The sequence below is a fragment of the Biomphalaria glabrata genome, chromosome 3 (assembly GCF_947242115.1).
Source record: "Biomphalaria glabrata chromosome 3, xgBioGlab47.1, whole genome shotgun sequence".
In the NCBI taxonomy this organism is placed as follows: domain Eukaryota; kingdom Metazoa; phylum Mollusca; class Gastropoda; family Planorbidae; genus Biomphalaria; species Biomphalaria glabrata.
Window position 1 is genome coordinate 50,662,162 of NC_074713.1, and position 16,442 is coordinate 50,678,603.

At 36.1% G+C, this 16,442-nt stretch overlaps 1 protein-coding gene and 1 long non-coding RNA gene across 4 annotated transcripts; one reads left to right on the forward strand and one right to left on the reverse strand.

Moving 5' to 3' along the window:
• The first annotated feature begins 643 nt into the window (after positions 1-643).
• On the forward strand, positions 644-11,046 carry LOC106055441 (arginase-1-like). 3 transcript variants are annotated; one of them, XM_013211699.2, is made up of 10 exons: positions 644-815; positions 1,452-1,543; positions 1,944-2,016; positions 3,329-3,438; positions 4,857-5,125; positions 6,060-6,116; positions 6,759-6,863; positions 7,269-7,345; positions 9,017-9,076; positions 10,804-11,046. In XM_013211699.2, the coding sequence occupies exons 1-10, from the start codon at positions 698-700 to the stop codon at positions 10,992-10,994; spliced, it is 1,152 nt and encodes a 383-aa protein (XP_013067153.1). In that variant the 5' UTR covers positions 644-697; the 3' UTR covers positions 10,995-11,046. The 3 variants fall into 3 exon arrangements, with proteins under 3 accessions (XP_013067153.1, XP_013067154.1, XP_013067155.1); XM_013211701.2 differs by having other exon boundaries at positions 741-873; XM_013211700.2 differs by lacking the exon at positions 9,017-9,076.
• On the reverse strand, positions 10,785-16,328 carry LOC129924957 (uncharacterized). Its single transcript, XR_008776813.1, has 3 exons — positions 13,636-16,328; positions 11,642-11,861; positions 10,785-10,909 (listed from the first exon to the last, which is right to left on the reverse strand). It is a non-coding gene; the product is annotated as an uncharacterized LOC129924957 (long non-coding RNA).
• Between the last annotated feature and the right edge of the window lie 114 nt (positions 16,329-16,442).

Consider the following 16,442-nt stretch of genomic DNA (forward strand, 5'->3'; position numbering starts at 1 on the left):
TGTTATTTTCAATCTCTATCGAAGATAGGCCTATATAGTTCGTACATCGTGGTTCGATGATGACCACTTTTGTCATCCAAGGGGCTGTGGGCATTGCACTGGGGTTTTGTGTCTCTTCGTGTGGTCCGTGAGACCTATGTGAGCCCGGAATGTTCGGCCGCACACTGGGCAGGTTATTCCAGCTGGAGCTAGTGTCATTGGCCTTGCTTTTCTTCTCTGACTCTGCCAGCGTTGTTCTCTTGCCCTCTGCAATTTGTGCCCCAGTTTTCACAGCGCGACGCCATGATGCTCTATCATGTGCTTCTGTCTACCAGCTGGATGGGTCAATGCTGAAGGCTTTCAGAGAAGCTTTGAGGGTGTCCCTGAAACGTTTTCTTTGTCAACCTCGTGAGCGCTTCCCTTCCCTTGGTCAGTCAGGCGTCGTTTAAGGATGCTGGAGTCTTCCACTCTGCAGACGTGGCACTAAAATCAAAATGTTCAGCGCAAGTCACTTAATCACTGCCCCCCCCCCCCCCAATCGAAGATAATGTCTTATAAAAAAAAGTCTCTGATTTTGGATAACCAGAAAATGTGTAGCAGTCGTGCAAAACATAGCGCAATGTATTTAGCACCATGCCGCACTTTTCTTCAATCTACTTTTGAATTGTGCGACAATAGTCAACTATGTTTGATTCGTTTGTCCACGGCAAATATCTCAATGTTTGCGTCTTCTGGTCTTCGCTTCCTGAAATACAAGCCATTGGAACACGTCAGTTTTAGACCTCACAGAACCAGGAACGATAACAAACACAGGCGTCACCGGCAGCCGAGAACAAGTAACTGTACTCATGGGCTTACTTGGATTCAAAACCAAATTAGATCTAATTACAATTTGTAAAAGAATCTTTAATATACTATAATATAGACTAACTCTAGACTATGTTGTCATTATTGTTGTCATGCATGTTTAGGCTTAATATGTGAAAAGTAATAGGGGCCTGATATAATTCGGTCACTAGTTTGGTAATCCGATTGATCAATCTGGTCGCTAGTTCAGTAGACCGAATCAGGCTAGTAGTTCGGTAAACTGATTTGTCATTATGGCCATGTTCATTTTGTCTAAAGTTGATTAGCCAATTTTGACACTAGTTTAGTAACACAATTGATCAATCTGGCCACTAGTTCAATAGACCGAATGGTCAATCTGGCCACTAGTTCAGTAAACCAATCTGTCAATATGGCCACTACTTCAGTACACCGATTGGTCAATTCGGTCACTACGTCAGTATTTAGGCCTATTGATCAATCTATTCACTACTTCAAAAAATCGATTAGCCAATCTGGCCACTACTTCGACTCTAAGTCATTTATTTTCCTGTTTCCCCCCTGTCTGCCAATAATGTGTCCCTTGTACAAATGAATTCCCCAATCTAGTTTGGTGTAGTTATTTTTTTTATTTTCTTGTGCTAAAGAGATCAAAATAGTATATCGGATACCTACTCCTCGTCCGAGCGATAGGCCTCCGAGAGTTGGAATCATAGGTGGTCCCTTGATGTATGGACAGGTAAGTTATAACTCTTTATCCATTTTGAGCTGTGACAAATTTCAAACTTTCTGGTTGAAATATTCCTTTAAGTATTTTGTTTCCCATTTGTTCATATTCCTTGACCATCTTTCCATTTTTTTTTATTTTTTGTTTTTGCATTTTTAATGTATGAAATATTTAGGTCCTATTTGATGTTATATATTTATGAATTTAAATATTTAATTATAGTTAAAAGTTAAAATTTATTTTGAAATAGAAAAAAATAGTTATGCCACAGGATCAAATTTTAAAAGATCATTTATCAGTCAAACCCTGATTATCCATTGATTAATGAGATCTGCTTCTAAAAAAAATGTAGATAGATATGATCTTTAGCATCATAGCCATAACAATTTTTTTTTTCTTGTTATTGCAATAGCCACTAAAAGGCCCAGACACTGCCCCAGATTTGTTAAGATCTTCCTATTTGGAATCGAGGCTTAAAAAAAAGGGTAAGTGTCGTTGCTATGGAGTGTGGGAGCGTGTTCCCATTGGCTGAATAGATTCTGGTGCAACCAAGGATCAAACAATGATGTAATAACTAGGGCTGAACGGCTGGTGAAAGTTGACGTGAGAATGGAAGTCGGAGGCTGGGAGACAGAAGGACTTTCGTTTGTTTTAGTTTTAAAAGGCCATATAGACCTGGTTCGTGATGACTACATGCAGACAGGGCCGGTCCTACAGATTGTGGAGCCCTATGCAAAACGGATTGCCTCTCAAGCCCTCACTCAAATGGAGTTTGATGATGATGATGATGCGAAACGGATTGCGCGGGGCCTAGTCTGGGTAGGGATAAGGATAATAAGTGAAAATTAAGATTATTTGTTAGAAAATAAATTCGTCTTTGCATTTTTTTCGTACTTTACTAAGTGCAAAATCAAGATCAAATTGATTCTACGAGCCATCTACAATAGAAGGTAGATTTCCAACATAAAGCCGATAAACATTCAGATCTGCCTTTTAGATTTTTACCATCGAATAGCAAAATATAGCTTTTGATTTTTTTTTAAGAGATCGAGATAGATTTAGATTTATATATGCCCGTGACTATTACAGTAAATTTAGTATTGGAACGAACTGTTTTGGTTAAAATTCGCCCAATTATTTTTATTAAATGAAAGCTGACAATGCCGTTTTTTTTTTAATCGCTACTAGGATTGGCTTTTTCCATATTGAATGACACCCCGTAATTACAACTTTGCCTATTTTTCAAAACATGTTTGAGTTTTCAGGATATTTTCATCATTTCAGGAGATTTTCATGACTTTTTTCGTATACTTTGCAATTTCAGGAGATTTCCAGGAGCTCCAGGAAAATCAGGAGACCGCGGAAACCCTGTCATAAGTTAAATTGGGTTATTTTAATAATTTACAACTAGAGATAGTGCGGGGCCCACTGCGACGGCATAGGTTGCAGTGCCCTAAGACCGGCCCTGCATGTAGATTGTTTCTCGAGACCTAGTTGAAAGAAAGGAAAATACAATTCAGTGTCATTTTGAAAGAAATAAAACTAGAGAGAGACTATTGTAGAGATGGAACTTAATTGCAACATTAATTTTTTATAGTGAATTCTGACATTGCAAAACTCTGCAAACACGCCAATAAAAATTATTCATGGTCTTGACAAAACGAAAAACTAACGGTTTATTAATAAATATAGTGCACACAAGATTACACACAAGAATGGAACCACAATTGATTTACTCATCAACATGCAATGCACACACCTAATAGTGCTAATTAACATCTTCATTGTGTTGTCCAGGCGCTTCTGTCTATGACTATGGGAATCTACAGTTTGAGACTGTACGCAACGATGGGGAGTTTGTTAAAGGCTGCAAACATTCGAGAACAGTTGGTTTGGCCAACAGCCAGGTAATAATGTTAGAACAGTTGGTTTGGCCAACAGCCAGGTAATAATGTTAGAACAGTTGGTTTGGCCAACAGCCAGGCAATAATGTTAGAACAGTTGGTTTGGCCAACAGCCAGGTAATAATGTTAGAACAGATGGTTTGGCCAATAGCCAGGTAATAATATTAGAACAGTTGGTTTGGCCAATAGCCAGATAATAATGTTAGTTCTAACAGGAGCCTGTAGAAATGACGATTAAATAATTATGCTTAAACAATTTGGTCTCTAAAAACATATTTCCTGGCAAGTCGGTTCGCTGGCAAATCTGTCCCTATAAAACTATTTCTTTGCTAATTTGTCCCAATCAAACTACTCCTTGGCAAATTTGTCTCAAACTATTCCTTGGCAAATTTGTCCCAAACAAACTATTCCTTGACTAATTTGTGCCAATCAAACTATTCCTTGACTAATTTGTCCCAATTAAACTATTCCTTGGCAAATTCGTCCCAATCAAACTATTCCTTGGCTAATTTGTCCCAATCAAACTATTCCTTGGCTAATTTATCCTAATCAAACTATTCCTTGACTAATTTGTCCCAATCAAACTATTCCTTGACTAATTTGTCCTAATCAAACTATTCCTTGGAAAACTTTCCCGTCCAAAATTGTTCCTAGTGTTAATGATTATTAATTGTTAGATGTATCAAACAGTAGCAGGCTTATTAAACTTTGGATGTATATATGCAAATAAAACTAGAACAAAATTCTTGTGAAACAAAACTGAATGTCTCTTTTATACACAATGGATGTGATGGATCTTGTTTATAGGCATGTTTCTTCTTCACCTCTGACAACCAAAACGTAACCTAGTCAGATGCTACTGTAGCGGTGTATAAATGAATATATGCGTGATTAATGGACACCCACAATCTTTATACTCATCTGTCTCTTGTCTTTCGTCGTATGGGTTTCTGTGACAGTTCACTTAATGTTTATTATACAGTGTAAATAACATACAGGCACATTTCTGGCAACTAAATATCAAATTTAAGTGAATGTCCAACGGAAGAATTCAAAGTCTCTCAATTCTTTATTGACACTAAATATCAACTGAATGATAATTTCACAATGGCTGAAATCTTTTACTTCTAGCTCTGTACTGACTTAATACAACTAACTTTACAATAACTCAACTCCACATCCACTTCAACTGACTTTAACTCTCTTTAATCACTAACTTTAACTTCTGTGTTTCAAACTCTGCTTCATTCTCCTGTACTCCCAATTAGACTCTCTCTCTCTCTCTCTCTCTCTCTCTCTCTCTCTCTCTCTCTCTCTGGAGACGTGGTGGCTCAGTTGTAAAGAACTTGGCCACAGTACCGAGGGTCTAGTTCTATATAGGCATGATTTATATGTTTCTATTTTTTGTTTTTTTTTGTTAGATCGCGGAGAGAGTTGAGATGGTTCTCAAAACGGAAAGGAAAGTCCTCTTACTTGGCGGCGACCATAGCGTAGCCATAGGGTCCATTGCCGGACACTCAAATTTTTCGAAAAGGAATGTGGCGGTCATATGGGTAGACGCCCACCCAGATATTAACACACCGTTGACCAGTTTGTCCGGACACCTCCATGGGATGCCGGTCAGTTTTCTGTCCAGGGAGATGCCTCATATTCACCCTAAGTTACCTGGCTTTGAATGGCTGAATCCATGGTAGGGTCACGAACTTATAAAAGAAAATATCTCGTATTTACGTAGAGATCTAGGCAATCAAACAGAAGTCAAACATTAAGGCTGATAGATAATAACATATATACAGTTATATACATCTGGAGGCGTGCTGGCTAATCGGTGAAACACTTGGCTTCCTAACCGGGGGTCCCAGATCTGATGAAGACTGGGATTTTTAATTTTGGGATCTTTAGGCCGCCTCTGAGTCCAGCTTTAATGGGTACCTGACATAATTTGGCTGTGCTGGCCACATAACACCTTCGTTACCCGTGGGCCACACGGCAGTGCGATTTTGTGCTGCTGCCCAGAGCCTCATTCTTAGCATGCCAGATTGACATTTGAATACGCGTAGGACGTCATTATATTTTGTTAAGAAAGAGCGTCTGTAGTTTATAACATAAGATAAAAAAATATGATTAAATTCTATTTCTTCTTCACAAATAGAACATGTTTTTAGATGTATTACTTTTATAAAGGGAAATATTATTGAAGCTTTAGTAGAGTAAGGACCTCCACAAAAAATCTACCGAGGGCCTCCACTTTCTCAAATCCGGCACTGATCTCATTATAGCATCCATCTCATCCTCCTTCAACACTAGGGCACCACAGAGATAAGAGAAATAACTTTGGGAGAGACTGCTGAATTCAATTCTAGTTTCAAACTAAATGTACTCTTTCTCCTGAATCAACTCCAGAACTGAAGAGTTACGATTGCAAGCCACGTTCTTTGAGGCTTTGATTACCCTGTTTTAACATGAACTGCAGATCTTGGGTTAATAGGGAGATTGTGCTGGCCACAAAAGACAGACAGACAGACAGACAAATAGATAGATAGATAGATAGATAATAGACAGATAGATAGATAAATAGATAGATAGATAGATAGATAGTCTTCCAAATATTCTCTTTATTTCAGTATAAGTGTGAAAAATCTGGCCTACATAGGATTACGTTCTATAGACCCAGAAGAACAGTGAGTAGGCATATTATGCATAGTTTTAAATAGTAGATCTAGTTGGCGAATGTTTTTCTATACATCTAGCTTTGAAAAGGGAAGAATTTACCGAAGCTGTAACCAAACAAACATACATAAGTCCAGTTTTTTTTTTAATGTTAACTTTGTCTTGAGTTTAGTTTGATACACGTGTCCGATCATCTGTCAGAATTGAAGATAATTACATTCTAGCCCAAGCCTTCTGGAGAACATGGCGGCAGACAGGGTTCTAACTCTTGATGTATAAAAGTTGGGTCTTCTCGCCAAAGTGTTTTTCTCACACGTAGAAAACTTCCAATGAAAATAAAGTCGCATTAAAGAATGAAATAACTTGTGCCAGGTAAACAAAAAAAGTGTAGATCAAACCAGAGCGTGTACACAGCTAATAACATTTCACAACTTGGGGATGGATTTTCAATCAAATCAATCTTTGATATGACTCTTTTCGAAGAATGTAGAGTCGGCCAAACAATACCCACTCTGTTTATTTCCCTGAACACAAAGCTTTTTTTTTTAAAAATAGTATTTGGGTTTGGCATAATTCTTTATTAAAAGCTTTTCTAAAGTGTGTTTTTTTTTTAATGTAAATATATTTCATATTGATTTAATAATTGTTTTCAGAGATTTTATAGAGAAGTTGAATATTTGTGCTTTTTCCGCGAAGGATGTTCGGACCCTTGGAGTGGATTTTGTCATGTCAGCAATTATGTCCCAGATAGATCCGTGGTGAGTTGTTGTAATTTAAGTTTGGATGTGTTTGAGTAGATTATCGCTTCCAATGGGACACGAAATGGGTCAACTAACCACTAAGTGAGACCTGTTTCTGTGCCTTGTAAACTCTCAGAGTCTAGCTATCATTTAGTAAACAACGTTGACTGGTGAAGACTGGCGTTTGTTGGGTAAAAGAAAAGGCGGTTGGTTATTGCGCTGGTCACGTGACACTCTCGTTAACCGTAGGCCACAGAACCAGCTGACCTTTACATCGTCTGGCCTATACATCGTAAGGTCTGGAACTTTTTTTTGAAAGAACATATTTTGTGGCCGTTTCAATATTTAAAATCAAATGATCACGTGGTCTTGCATCTACTGGTAATGTGAACTTCCTCTCTATCTCCTCTCTCCTCTAATTAGGGACAGGTTACCAATCCATTTGAGTTTTGATGTCGATGCTATGGATCCGGGAATCATTCCAGCAACGGGAACGCCGGGTAAGTTTGTTTACGGTTTTTTTTTCTAGCGCGTGCTTCTTTTTCCCCCGAGACCCTTAACTCTTTCTCTCCGCAATTATTTTTCCATGTTTTGAAGGAATTCTTCATTTGCTCATTACTATTTCACTACCCCTGTTATGGTTGGGCTTCCATAGCTTTCTTGTTTGTTATCAGAAAATGTTTGTATTTGGTATAGAATTAAAAGGGAAATGCATGCTCTTTTTATATAACACAAAGTCAAGTTTATAAAATTAAACATTAATTTAATTCAATGAGGTCAAAATCAACGATGGTATCGTCGATTAGGAGATAAAGAGTTAAAATAACGTTATTGGAAAGGGCAGGGGTGCAAGTAGGCGACAGCACGTGACTCGAGACTAATTTTACGTAGATCTACTGCCTACATCTATTCTCAGCGTTGTTTGTCAGAGTAATTCAATCCTGCGGTGTAGAATGCGAGACGTTTGTTGGCTAGCAGCTCTCCCTCAAGGCGCCTGCAAGCATGGAACCCTAAAAGGGTTCATTTAATTCACATCCCCCCCAAATAATGGAGCGTCCATTGCCTATTTGTAAAGCACCTCAACATTTCTAAGCCACGGCCTTGGGGTCAAAAGAAATATTCTTGCTAGATTTATTCTGTGATACATACATATATTAACTCTTTCGCTCCGTAATTATTTTCCCACGTTTCGACGGAATTATTCATTTTGTTCTTTACTATTCCACTCCCCTGTTATGATTAAGCTTCAATAAATTTTTCGTTTGTAACCAGAAAATATGTTATTTGGTCTAGAGTTAAAGAGGAATGCATGCTCTTTTGATATAACACAAAGTAAAATTTTATAAAATTAAACATAAATGTAATTTAAGGAGGTAAAATCAACGTTGGTATCGTCAATTAGGAGAGCAAGAGTTAAACATACATGAATAGCAGCACCAGCGTTCAAGTTTTTAAGAGAGGAAATAGTGAATTAAAATGCTGTGTTTACGTTTTATTCTGTTAAAACATATCGTGTATGTTGATCGCAAAATGTCGGAATTTGTACTTTCCAAACATTGTGCATTCCTAGAATTCATGTGTTGTTGTTTTTTTCCCTGCTTCTAAGATATATGAGCGCTTTAGCCAAAATAAATCACGATAACTCTATCGATTTCTAGCTGCTCACGTTGTAATTATGCTGGTAGGTGCCTTGAGAAACACTGCATCCAATTCATGGCACGCTCTAGGTCCCACACTTTTAATTTGCAACACTCTGCTGTCAGTGATAGTAACTCCACCAAACCCATTATCTGAGCCACTGTGTGGTTGTCAGAGGCTATTTGAGACGCATGTAGTGCAGTGCTTATATCCATTACCACTTCCGGCAATAGCCTTATAAACCTATACTCCAGCATAAAGTAATCAAAGAAGGTTTGGACCATCAGTGTCTGCCGCTTTACGTAAGGGTAGTGGGGACTACATAATGTACAACATTCGACAACAGAGGGCCCCCGAGCTGCATAGTCATCCTAGGAATTGCGCCCTGCCAGCCCTGCTCACAGCTATTTCAAATTTCAAACCATTGACTAATTTTCTAGCGCATTTTTGTTTCGCTATAAAGTTTCTGTTTCTTCATTCATACATCCTCGAAAAAAAAAATTAAATAAACTGTTCATTTTATGTTACTCTAGTAAAGTGTGGTCTGAACCTGAAAGAAGGACTGGACATTGCCAAATACATATTTAAAACAGGTAGGCCTGGCTTGTATGTCTAACGTGTCTTGTCGCTTCTATAGTCTGGACTGGTGTTTAACTTGATTAAGTCAAAGTTTTATTTTCTAGCCTTTAAGTGCCAGTGAAAATTATTGCAACAGAGGTCTAACTCTAAACTATAAACAAATGCCAAACGACGCAAGAGAAATCTAAACAAATGTCAAACTAAATCACACAAAGCTTGTCGTTGAATGTAAACAAAATCCCAGTGATCAAGTAATCCTGCTAAAAAATATTATTTTATATAGATTTTTGTCCCGTTTTTTAAAATTGTAACAGTAAAAAGTAGATTTATTCAAATGTGGTCGAGTGCAAAGGTTAAGAAAAGATGCTACCGTGACCTAGATATTTCTCTATTTGTATACACAATGTACTTCCCTTTGTACTTTACAAAGAATTAGCAAATAACTTAATCCTTACTTTCAAGTTCATTTCGACTGCATGATTTATGTACTTTCATAGACGATTTTGTTTTGGGTGCGTGGGCGGGTGGGTGAAGCGCTCAAACTGTAGGCCTGGGCCCTACTTCTACCTAGTTCTTTAAAGCTTGTTAAGTTCACCAAATTACCTCTGGACGAGGAATGTATTACAGAACAAAGATTATCAATACGTACAGACAGAAAGAGAAAGAGAGAAAAAAAAAAGAAAGAGAGAGAGAGGGGGGGGTGACATAATTGTGAAGAAAATATTATGGTGTCGTTGATATTGTTTTGCCGCACATATTCTTCCTTCCTATTTAAATCTGTCCTCCATTGTAACATAATAAATTGCTGCCAAATGGCATTTCGACTTCTTGTAAATAAATATTGCACATATTCGTTTGATCATATTCGTATTCATGGCAAACCAGTAACACAGACTTAAAACGCAAAATACCTAGGTGTTATAATAAATGAAAAACTGTCATGGAACCCCCATATTGATGAAACTATCCAAAACAAAAAAAAAAACAAAAAAAAAACAACAAAGCATTAGGGTTTATTAGAAGAAATTTCTATAAATCAAATAAGAACATAAAACTAACATGCTATGAAACCTTGGTTAGGCCAATAATAGACTATGCATCCTCTGTTTGGGACCCCTCAACTCAAGAAAACATTAAGAAATTGGAACAGACACAAAATAGAGCAGTGAGGTTCATAACAAACGAATATTCACATTTGACTAGAGTAACACCTTTAGTAAAATCACTAAAATTAGAAAGCCTTCAGGATAGTTAAGTAGCAATTATACATAAAACACTGAACCATAATCTTCAAATACAAAAACAAAATACCCAGAAAGACACATAGATAAAGGCACATTCCTCGTCCCATATGCTAGGACAAATTTGTACAAATACTCCTTCTTCCCTGGTGATATTAGAGCATGGAATGGGTTGCCTGAGCTAGCCAGCAAAACCAGTGACTTGGCATGACGCGTAGGGCGTAAACATCTTCTATTTTTGAAGTAACATCTGTAGGGCCTATTATATAATTCAGTGCTGACACAGATAAAAAATACATCCACTGTTGAGATTTGTGTCAATAGCTGCACTCTAAATACTCTTCATGTTAGTTTATTAGTGAGTAGGTAGAGGTTCTTAAATACAACAAATCAACCCAATATTTTGTAAAAAAAAAATATTTGATTTCCTATTTATAAACCAGTTTTTAATGTGAACGCAATACAATCTGGCAACATGTTATGCCCTTTTTTTTTTTCAGGTCGTCTGTCAGTAATGGATGTTGTCGAATTAAATCCTAAATTGTCTTCAAAAGCTGAAAGCAACTGGTCAGCAGACGTGATTGTGGAGATTATTGTCCGTGCTTTCTGTGGAAGAAGAGGATATCATTTTATGTCAGAGCCAAAAGAGGAAGAAAGTCCATCAGATTTATACACAATAAGAGAGGATTGATTCACTGTTAACGCAATTTTAAAAAATAATAATAATAAAATAAAGAACTATCGTCCATATTGTTTCTAGCTTCTATTGTGCGTGTGTGTATTCTTAGGTTTACATTCTTGGGGAGGTATTTGTGACGTAGCGCGGGAAAGAAGAAAAAAAAAAGATGACGTTATCGACTTGGACTATCAACGGAATGGACATCAATCTTCCTTCGGACCCTTCAATGCTTTGTTGATAAGGCTACCAAACGCTTCTGAGTCGGATTAACAGCTGTGCAAGACAGCACCCACACCAGGGGCCTCCACATTTCCAAAAAAAAACATGATTTTTAACAGAACATGATAATTAAATTTAAGGAAATATGGGAAATTGAACTAAATTTACAAGCACTCTCCCATGCTTTACAAATATGGGAGTATATGAACATATGCTCCTTCTTCCCTAATGCTATAGAGCATGGAATGGGTTGTCTGAGTCAGCCAGGAAAACCATTGACTGGGTAGAATTTAAGTCATTGGTTAACATGCATGACGCGTAGGACGCAATAATATTTTTTGAAGTAACGTCTGTATTATATAAGATAAGATAAATAAGACATGATTTTAGATTTATTAATATTTTTCAGTGTACTTATTATTTATATTGACGAATCCTACCGTGGGCTCCACTCCACTAGAATCCGGCACTTAGTAGACCTAGCAGACTGAAATAATGCACGCTATGATCACGTGCCTGTGCTTCATAGGTCTCCCATTGTCAAACACAAATAGAGCTTCTAAGACCAGTAGACCTTGTCTAGATTGAGATTCTATTTACTGACCAATCTTTTTACAAAGCTTAAAGCAACTCACTCTGTCCGTCTTTCTGTCTGCCTGTCTGGTAAAAAAAAAAATCACGTTATTTCTCCCACACCCATTCTCGGATCAAGTTGAAATCTTTCACACTTATTCATTGTCATAGACAATAAGTCAATTAATTAATTAGTAATTAATGTTTTTGTTGGATATAAAAAAAGGATATAAGTTCTACATTCTAGGGTGATATTTATGTAAGTGCAGAGTTCTTTCTCTTAGATAAGCTTTTTTTTTTTTTAATTTTGCTTGTATTTTGGCTGCGTTTAGCAGATTAGAATAACAGCGGCTCTCAACCTTTTTAGGCGGTCGACCCCTTTTTACAATTACCCACTATGGAGACTCCCCAAACGTAAAATTATTTTCGTTTATAAGTATAAGTAACTGCTAATGTTATAAAATAGTAACCATAATGTAAATATTCAACATGCATTGCCAAAGTTTTATGTTAAATCTCAAAACCATATGTTATACTTATTATATTTCGATATATATGAATATATTTCCCATCATTATTATAACGATACATGCAGTTTTGCTTTAAAATGTCTTTTTCGTATTTATACCTTGCAAACGTATACAATAATAATTTCGGTTTTATAGATTCGGCTTACAGAACTTCGTTACAAATGACCACGGGCAAATCGTCAATCGACCCCCAAGGGGGTCGCAAACCACAGGATGAGAACCCCTGAATTACATCGTGGCCTGATATGGAAAGTGCTGAAACATTTGGCTATCGCTCTGAATTCTACAAATATATTTAATGTCAGGACTGCTGCTGGATGCATCAATACATTACAACTTTGAAGCTGGCGAGAGATATGGAAACACTGATGTTTACACTCGTAATTGACTTTATCGTGCAACAGTTATTGGCTGTTTTAATGTAGGTTTCGCTCAAAAGTTCGTGACGCTCAACTAGCGTAGACCTGAGGTTTGAGGTTACCTCTTATCTGATAACACTTTCTGTTTAGTGTTTTTGATATTTGACTTTTTTTTTTTATGGACTTAATTTTGACCATCAGTGTCATTGTCTAAACTGTCTAAAGCAAATCAAACAAACCTGTGTTTTAATTTGTGAATAACATGGGTTTGTCGGTGACAGCGAGGCCGGTCTTAGACATAGGCAAACTAGGCAGCGGCCTAGGGGGATTCGATTAGTGTGGGCCTCACACAGGACTCAAAAGAATTGGGGGGGGGGGGGGAATTGGCGTTATGTGGATCAAACTCAAACATAGCAGATTTTCTTTGTCAACTAACCTAGCTCTAAGTCTCTACAATTATTCTAGTTTTTTTTTTTTTTCGCGAGTGCTTCGATCTACGTGTTAGACTACACATGTTAGAAGACCTTTGTTTCTTTTTTTTTTTTTTGGGGTGAACTGTCTGGTAATCACGAATCTTACACGAAGCACATTCCTGCTATCGTCACTATATGAATTTAACTTTTGTTGATTTAGATAGATATTAGATGGTTTATAATTCTTATTCTGCAACTTACTCTGTCTGTCTGTCTGCTCAAAAGTTTATAGCCTACAAGTCATTTCTCTCACATCCAACAAAAAATCAAGCTAAAATTTCGCACAATTATTTCTTTTATCTGACAACACAAGAATACATTTTTTTAAAATTGTTAATTAACTATTGGTAGTAAATTACTTTATTAGGTTTCTGAAACTAGGGAAAGAGATAGTACTTGACTGAAGTGTTTGTATAAGCTTAATTAGTCCCCTTGCAATTATGATGCCGCCTAAAGCTTAGTAAACACAAACATGAAATAGAAACAGTAGGTAACTTACTATACAATCTTCCATATTTATAGACTCTTCGCTAGCAGAGTGGGTACCGCGTTGGCTTGAGAAGCCTTTATTTTTTTTAATAGTATTCTTTTGTATTGAGCTTGTTTTCTCATTTTTAACGCTAATACTTTAAATCTCACGTCTTGATAAAGAAATGTCCGCTTGTAGTTGTAGCATGCTCGGAATATGTAAATACTGGTACAGCTCCGGATTTACGGCAGTCCGTCTACCAAGGGCCTTAAGCCTACCCTCCGCAAACTTAGACATACACCCTTTCTGAAACTAAAATATGCATATTAAATATTTAAGAAGTAATGTACTTGCATTGGGGAAAGTTACCAAAATAAAAAAATAGACTGATACATACAATATTGCTCGATTTTGGTTTTACGACACTCAACTTACAAAAGGAGGATAAAATAGTAAAAAAAAAAAAAGAGCCTTTAACAGGTTCAGGAAGGGGGGGTGTGCTAAAAGCTCTAATTTACTTTGTTGGAGGTAATTGACCTACTTTATAAAGTAGTACTAGAAGATTAATATGGGCCTTTGTTTATCAGTCACAGTTCTATTTCGGGATCTTAAAATATTTCAACAGAGGCACGACTCGAAACTCAAGAAATAAGTTTGCTATGGGCTCCAAGGACCTGGGTCAACAAGGTCAACTTGACATTGTCGTGATAGAGTCCCTAAGAAAGAATTCTGTTTGGTGGATTTGAACCATGATGTAGTCACCTGGACTTATCTTCATTTCTGAAAACCAAAATAAAAATCTTGAAGTCCCACATTACGACTTTTCCTAGACAACCTCACCTTCTTTGCATTTTTTAAAATAGTAGACCCAGTGCGAACAATTGTTGTTTCCCCTAAATTAAGTTAGATGATTCGTTTTTAAATGATTTCATTAAACTAAAGCATAATTAGAATTTAGAGATTATTTGCACATACCATGATAACTGTGCAGAGCGTAACATCTCCCCTTTTCCCTTATCGGGAATTTCCACAATTAAATGTATATCTCAGTTATCTTCTCTTTGTTGATGCTTTTAATTTTTGAGGTACATTTACATTTTTAAACAATGAAATTCAGTAAGGGAAAAAAGATACCCGTGTGAAGAAATGTGGTGCCGTCATGGCGATAAGTTAAAAAATAGGCCTTAGAAAATAAACAAAGGCATATAGGGAGAAATTTTGAAATAAAGACCTATCAATATTGAGAGATCAAACAAAATTTACAAAAAAAATAAATAAATAATAGTTTGTGCTGCAAGCAAAACAGATTAGAAATTTAATTCTACTTTGCTTTAAAGTAAAGAAAAAAAAAAAAGATTTATTTCAATACTTTGCTTATCAATACTTCCGTATTCTGTACACCGGATAGGCCTACACCTAAAAGCTAGCTATAGTTGACTTTCTCCAATTGTTCATCTTATTATCAAGAAGATTTAGTTGTCAACATTATTATAAACTCATTTATGTTTTCATCACCCTTCATCTCAAAAGCAACTTAATTCTCTGAAGCTCAAATGTCATGTGAAATAAACCTATCGAGTTGTATACCTCATATTTTCTAAACAAGAAATCAAAGAAAAAATATATAGTGCAGTGGGATTTTGTTTTTATAATGACTCTTCACTTTAAAAAAAATATTTCTTCAACTTGTTTCCCTAACAAGGTTAGTTGTCAAACTAGATGTTTTCTTGTATGGTCTGAGTCTTTTCAACATTAACAGTAATTTTGTTTTGCATTAATTCAAAGACTTTCTATAGTCACTTTTTTATGTTCTGAACTTGCTTCTTACTAAAATAAATGTTTAATTACTATATTTAATTTAATGTCAAACATCTATAAGAAAAATATTCTCACAATTGCTGTAGTCAGCAAGGTAGTCAATACAGATAAGGACAGATAGTCAATACAGATAAGAAGATGGACTAACACAAAATAAATTGTTGTTAACTACCATGTATTCAAACTAAGCCAGACAGGAAGTGTGTACAACTTAATTGGCAAGAAGGAAAAACTACACCCTTAAATAAACTGGGAGTGTATAGGAGAGGACACATGATTAAAAGTATGAACAGCACATTAAATAACCTTACAATTTTATTTGTTAAATAATGTTACAAAAATCAACGATGCCAAGCAAAACTTTAACTTTAATATTTTAAAAAAAAAACTTTTTTCTGACATTTTAGTGACTTATTTGTTTGACCTATACTTCAAGCATCTAAGCAAAGTAACTATCAATAGCTCTTGAAGAGACAAGTAACATTACTTGACAAAAGCAGATAACTAATGTTATAACCTGAAGCTAATAGTGCTGACATATTGTTTCATACATAAAAAAATTGAGACAAATTGAATAACTTAAAAACAATTGCACCAAAAACCTTACAAAATAAAACCCATAAAAACCAAGCTGTGTATAAATTAGTGAGCAGAAGAGCATAAAGTATGTCTAAAAATATTGAAAACACTGGTAAAACTAAATGACCTGAGTGTGTACATGACAAAAAAAAAATATATGGATATAAAAAATAAAAAGCAGTGCAGCATCAATCATACTCAATCAGTCAATCTCAATCAGAGAAAACACTTCTAGTACCATCATGACCTTGACCTTTGCAACCTTGCTTTAATCAAAATCAGTCATCGTAAAGCAACTTTCTCTGATCTTGTTCAAATGATTCAAGCTGAAACAAAAAAAACAAGAAGAAAACATGACTTCAAAGACAAATTTGTTTTTCAGACACAGCATTGAAAGTAATAATTTCATACAAAGTTTTGAAGTTTAATACATAACAAGA

Bases quoted from the DNA above. Each gene is read 5' to 3' on its own strand.
- LOC106055441 (XM_013211699.2), top strand. From the start codon at position 698: ATGTTTGCGTCTTCTGGTCTTCGCTTCCTGAAATACAAGCCATTGGAA. The intron at 1,544-1,943 runs GTAAGTTATAAC...TTATTGCAATAG, and splicing joins GTCCCTTGATGTATGGACAG to CCACTAAAAGGCCCAGACAC. The intron at 2,017-3,328 runs GTAAGTGTCGTT...TGTGTTGTCCAG, and splicing joins ATCGAGGCTTAAAAAAAAGG to GCGCTTCTGTCTATGACTAT.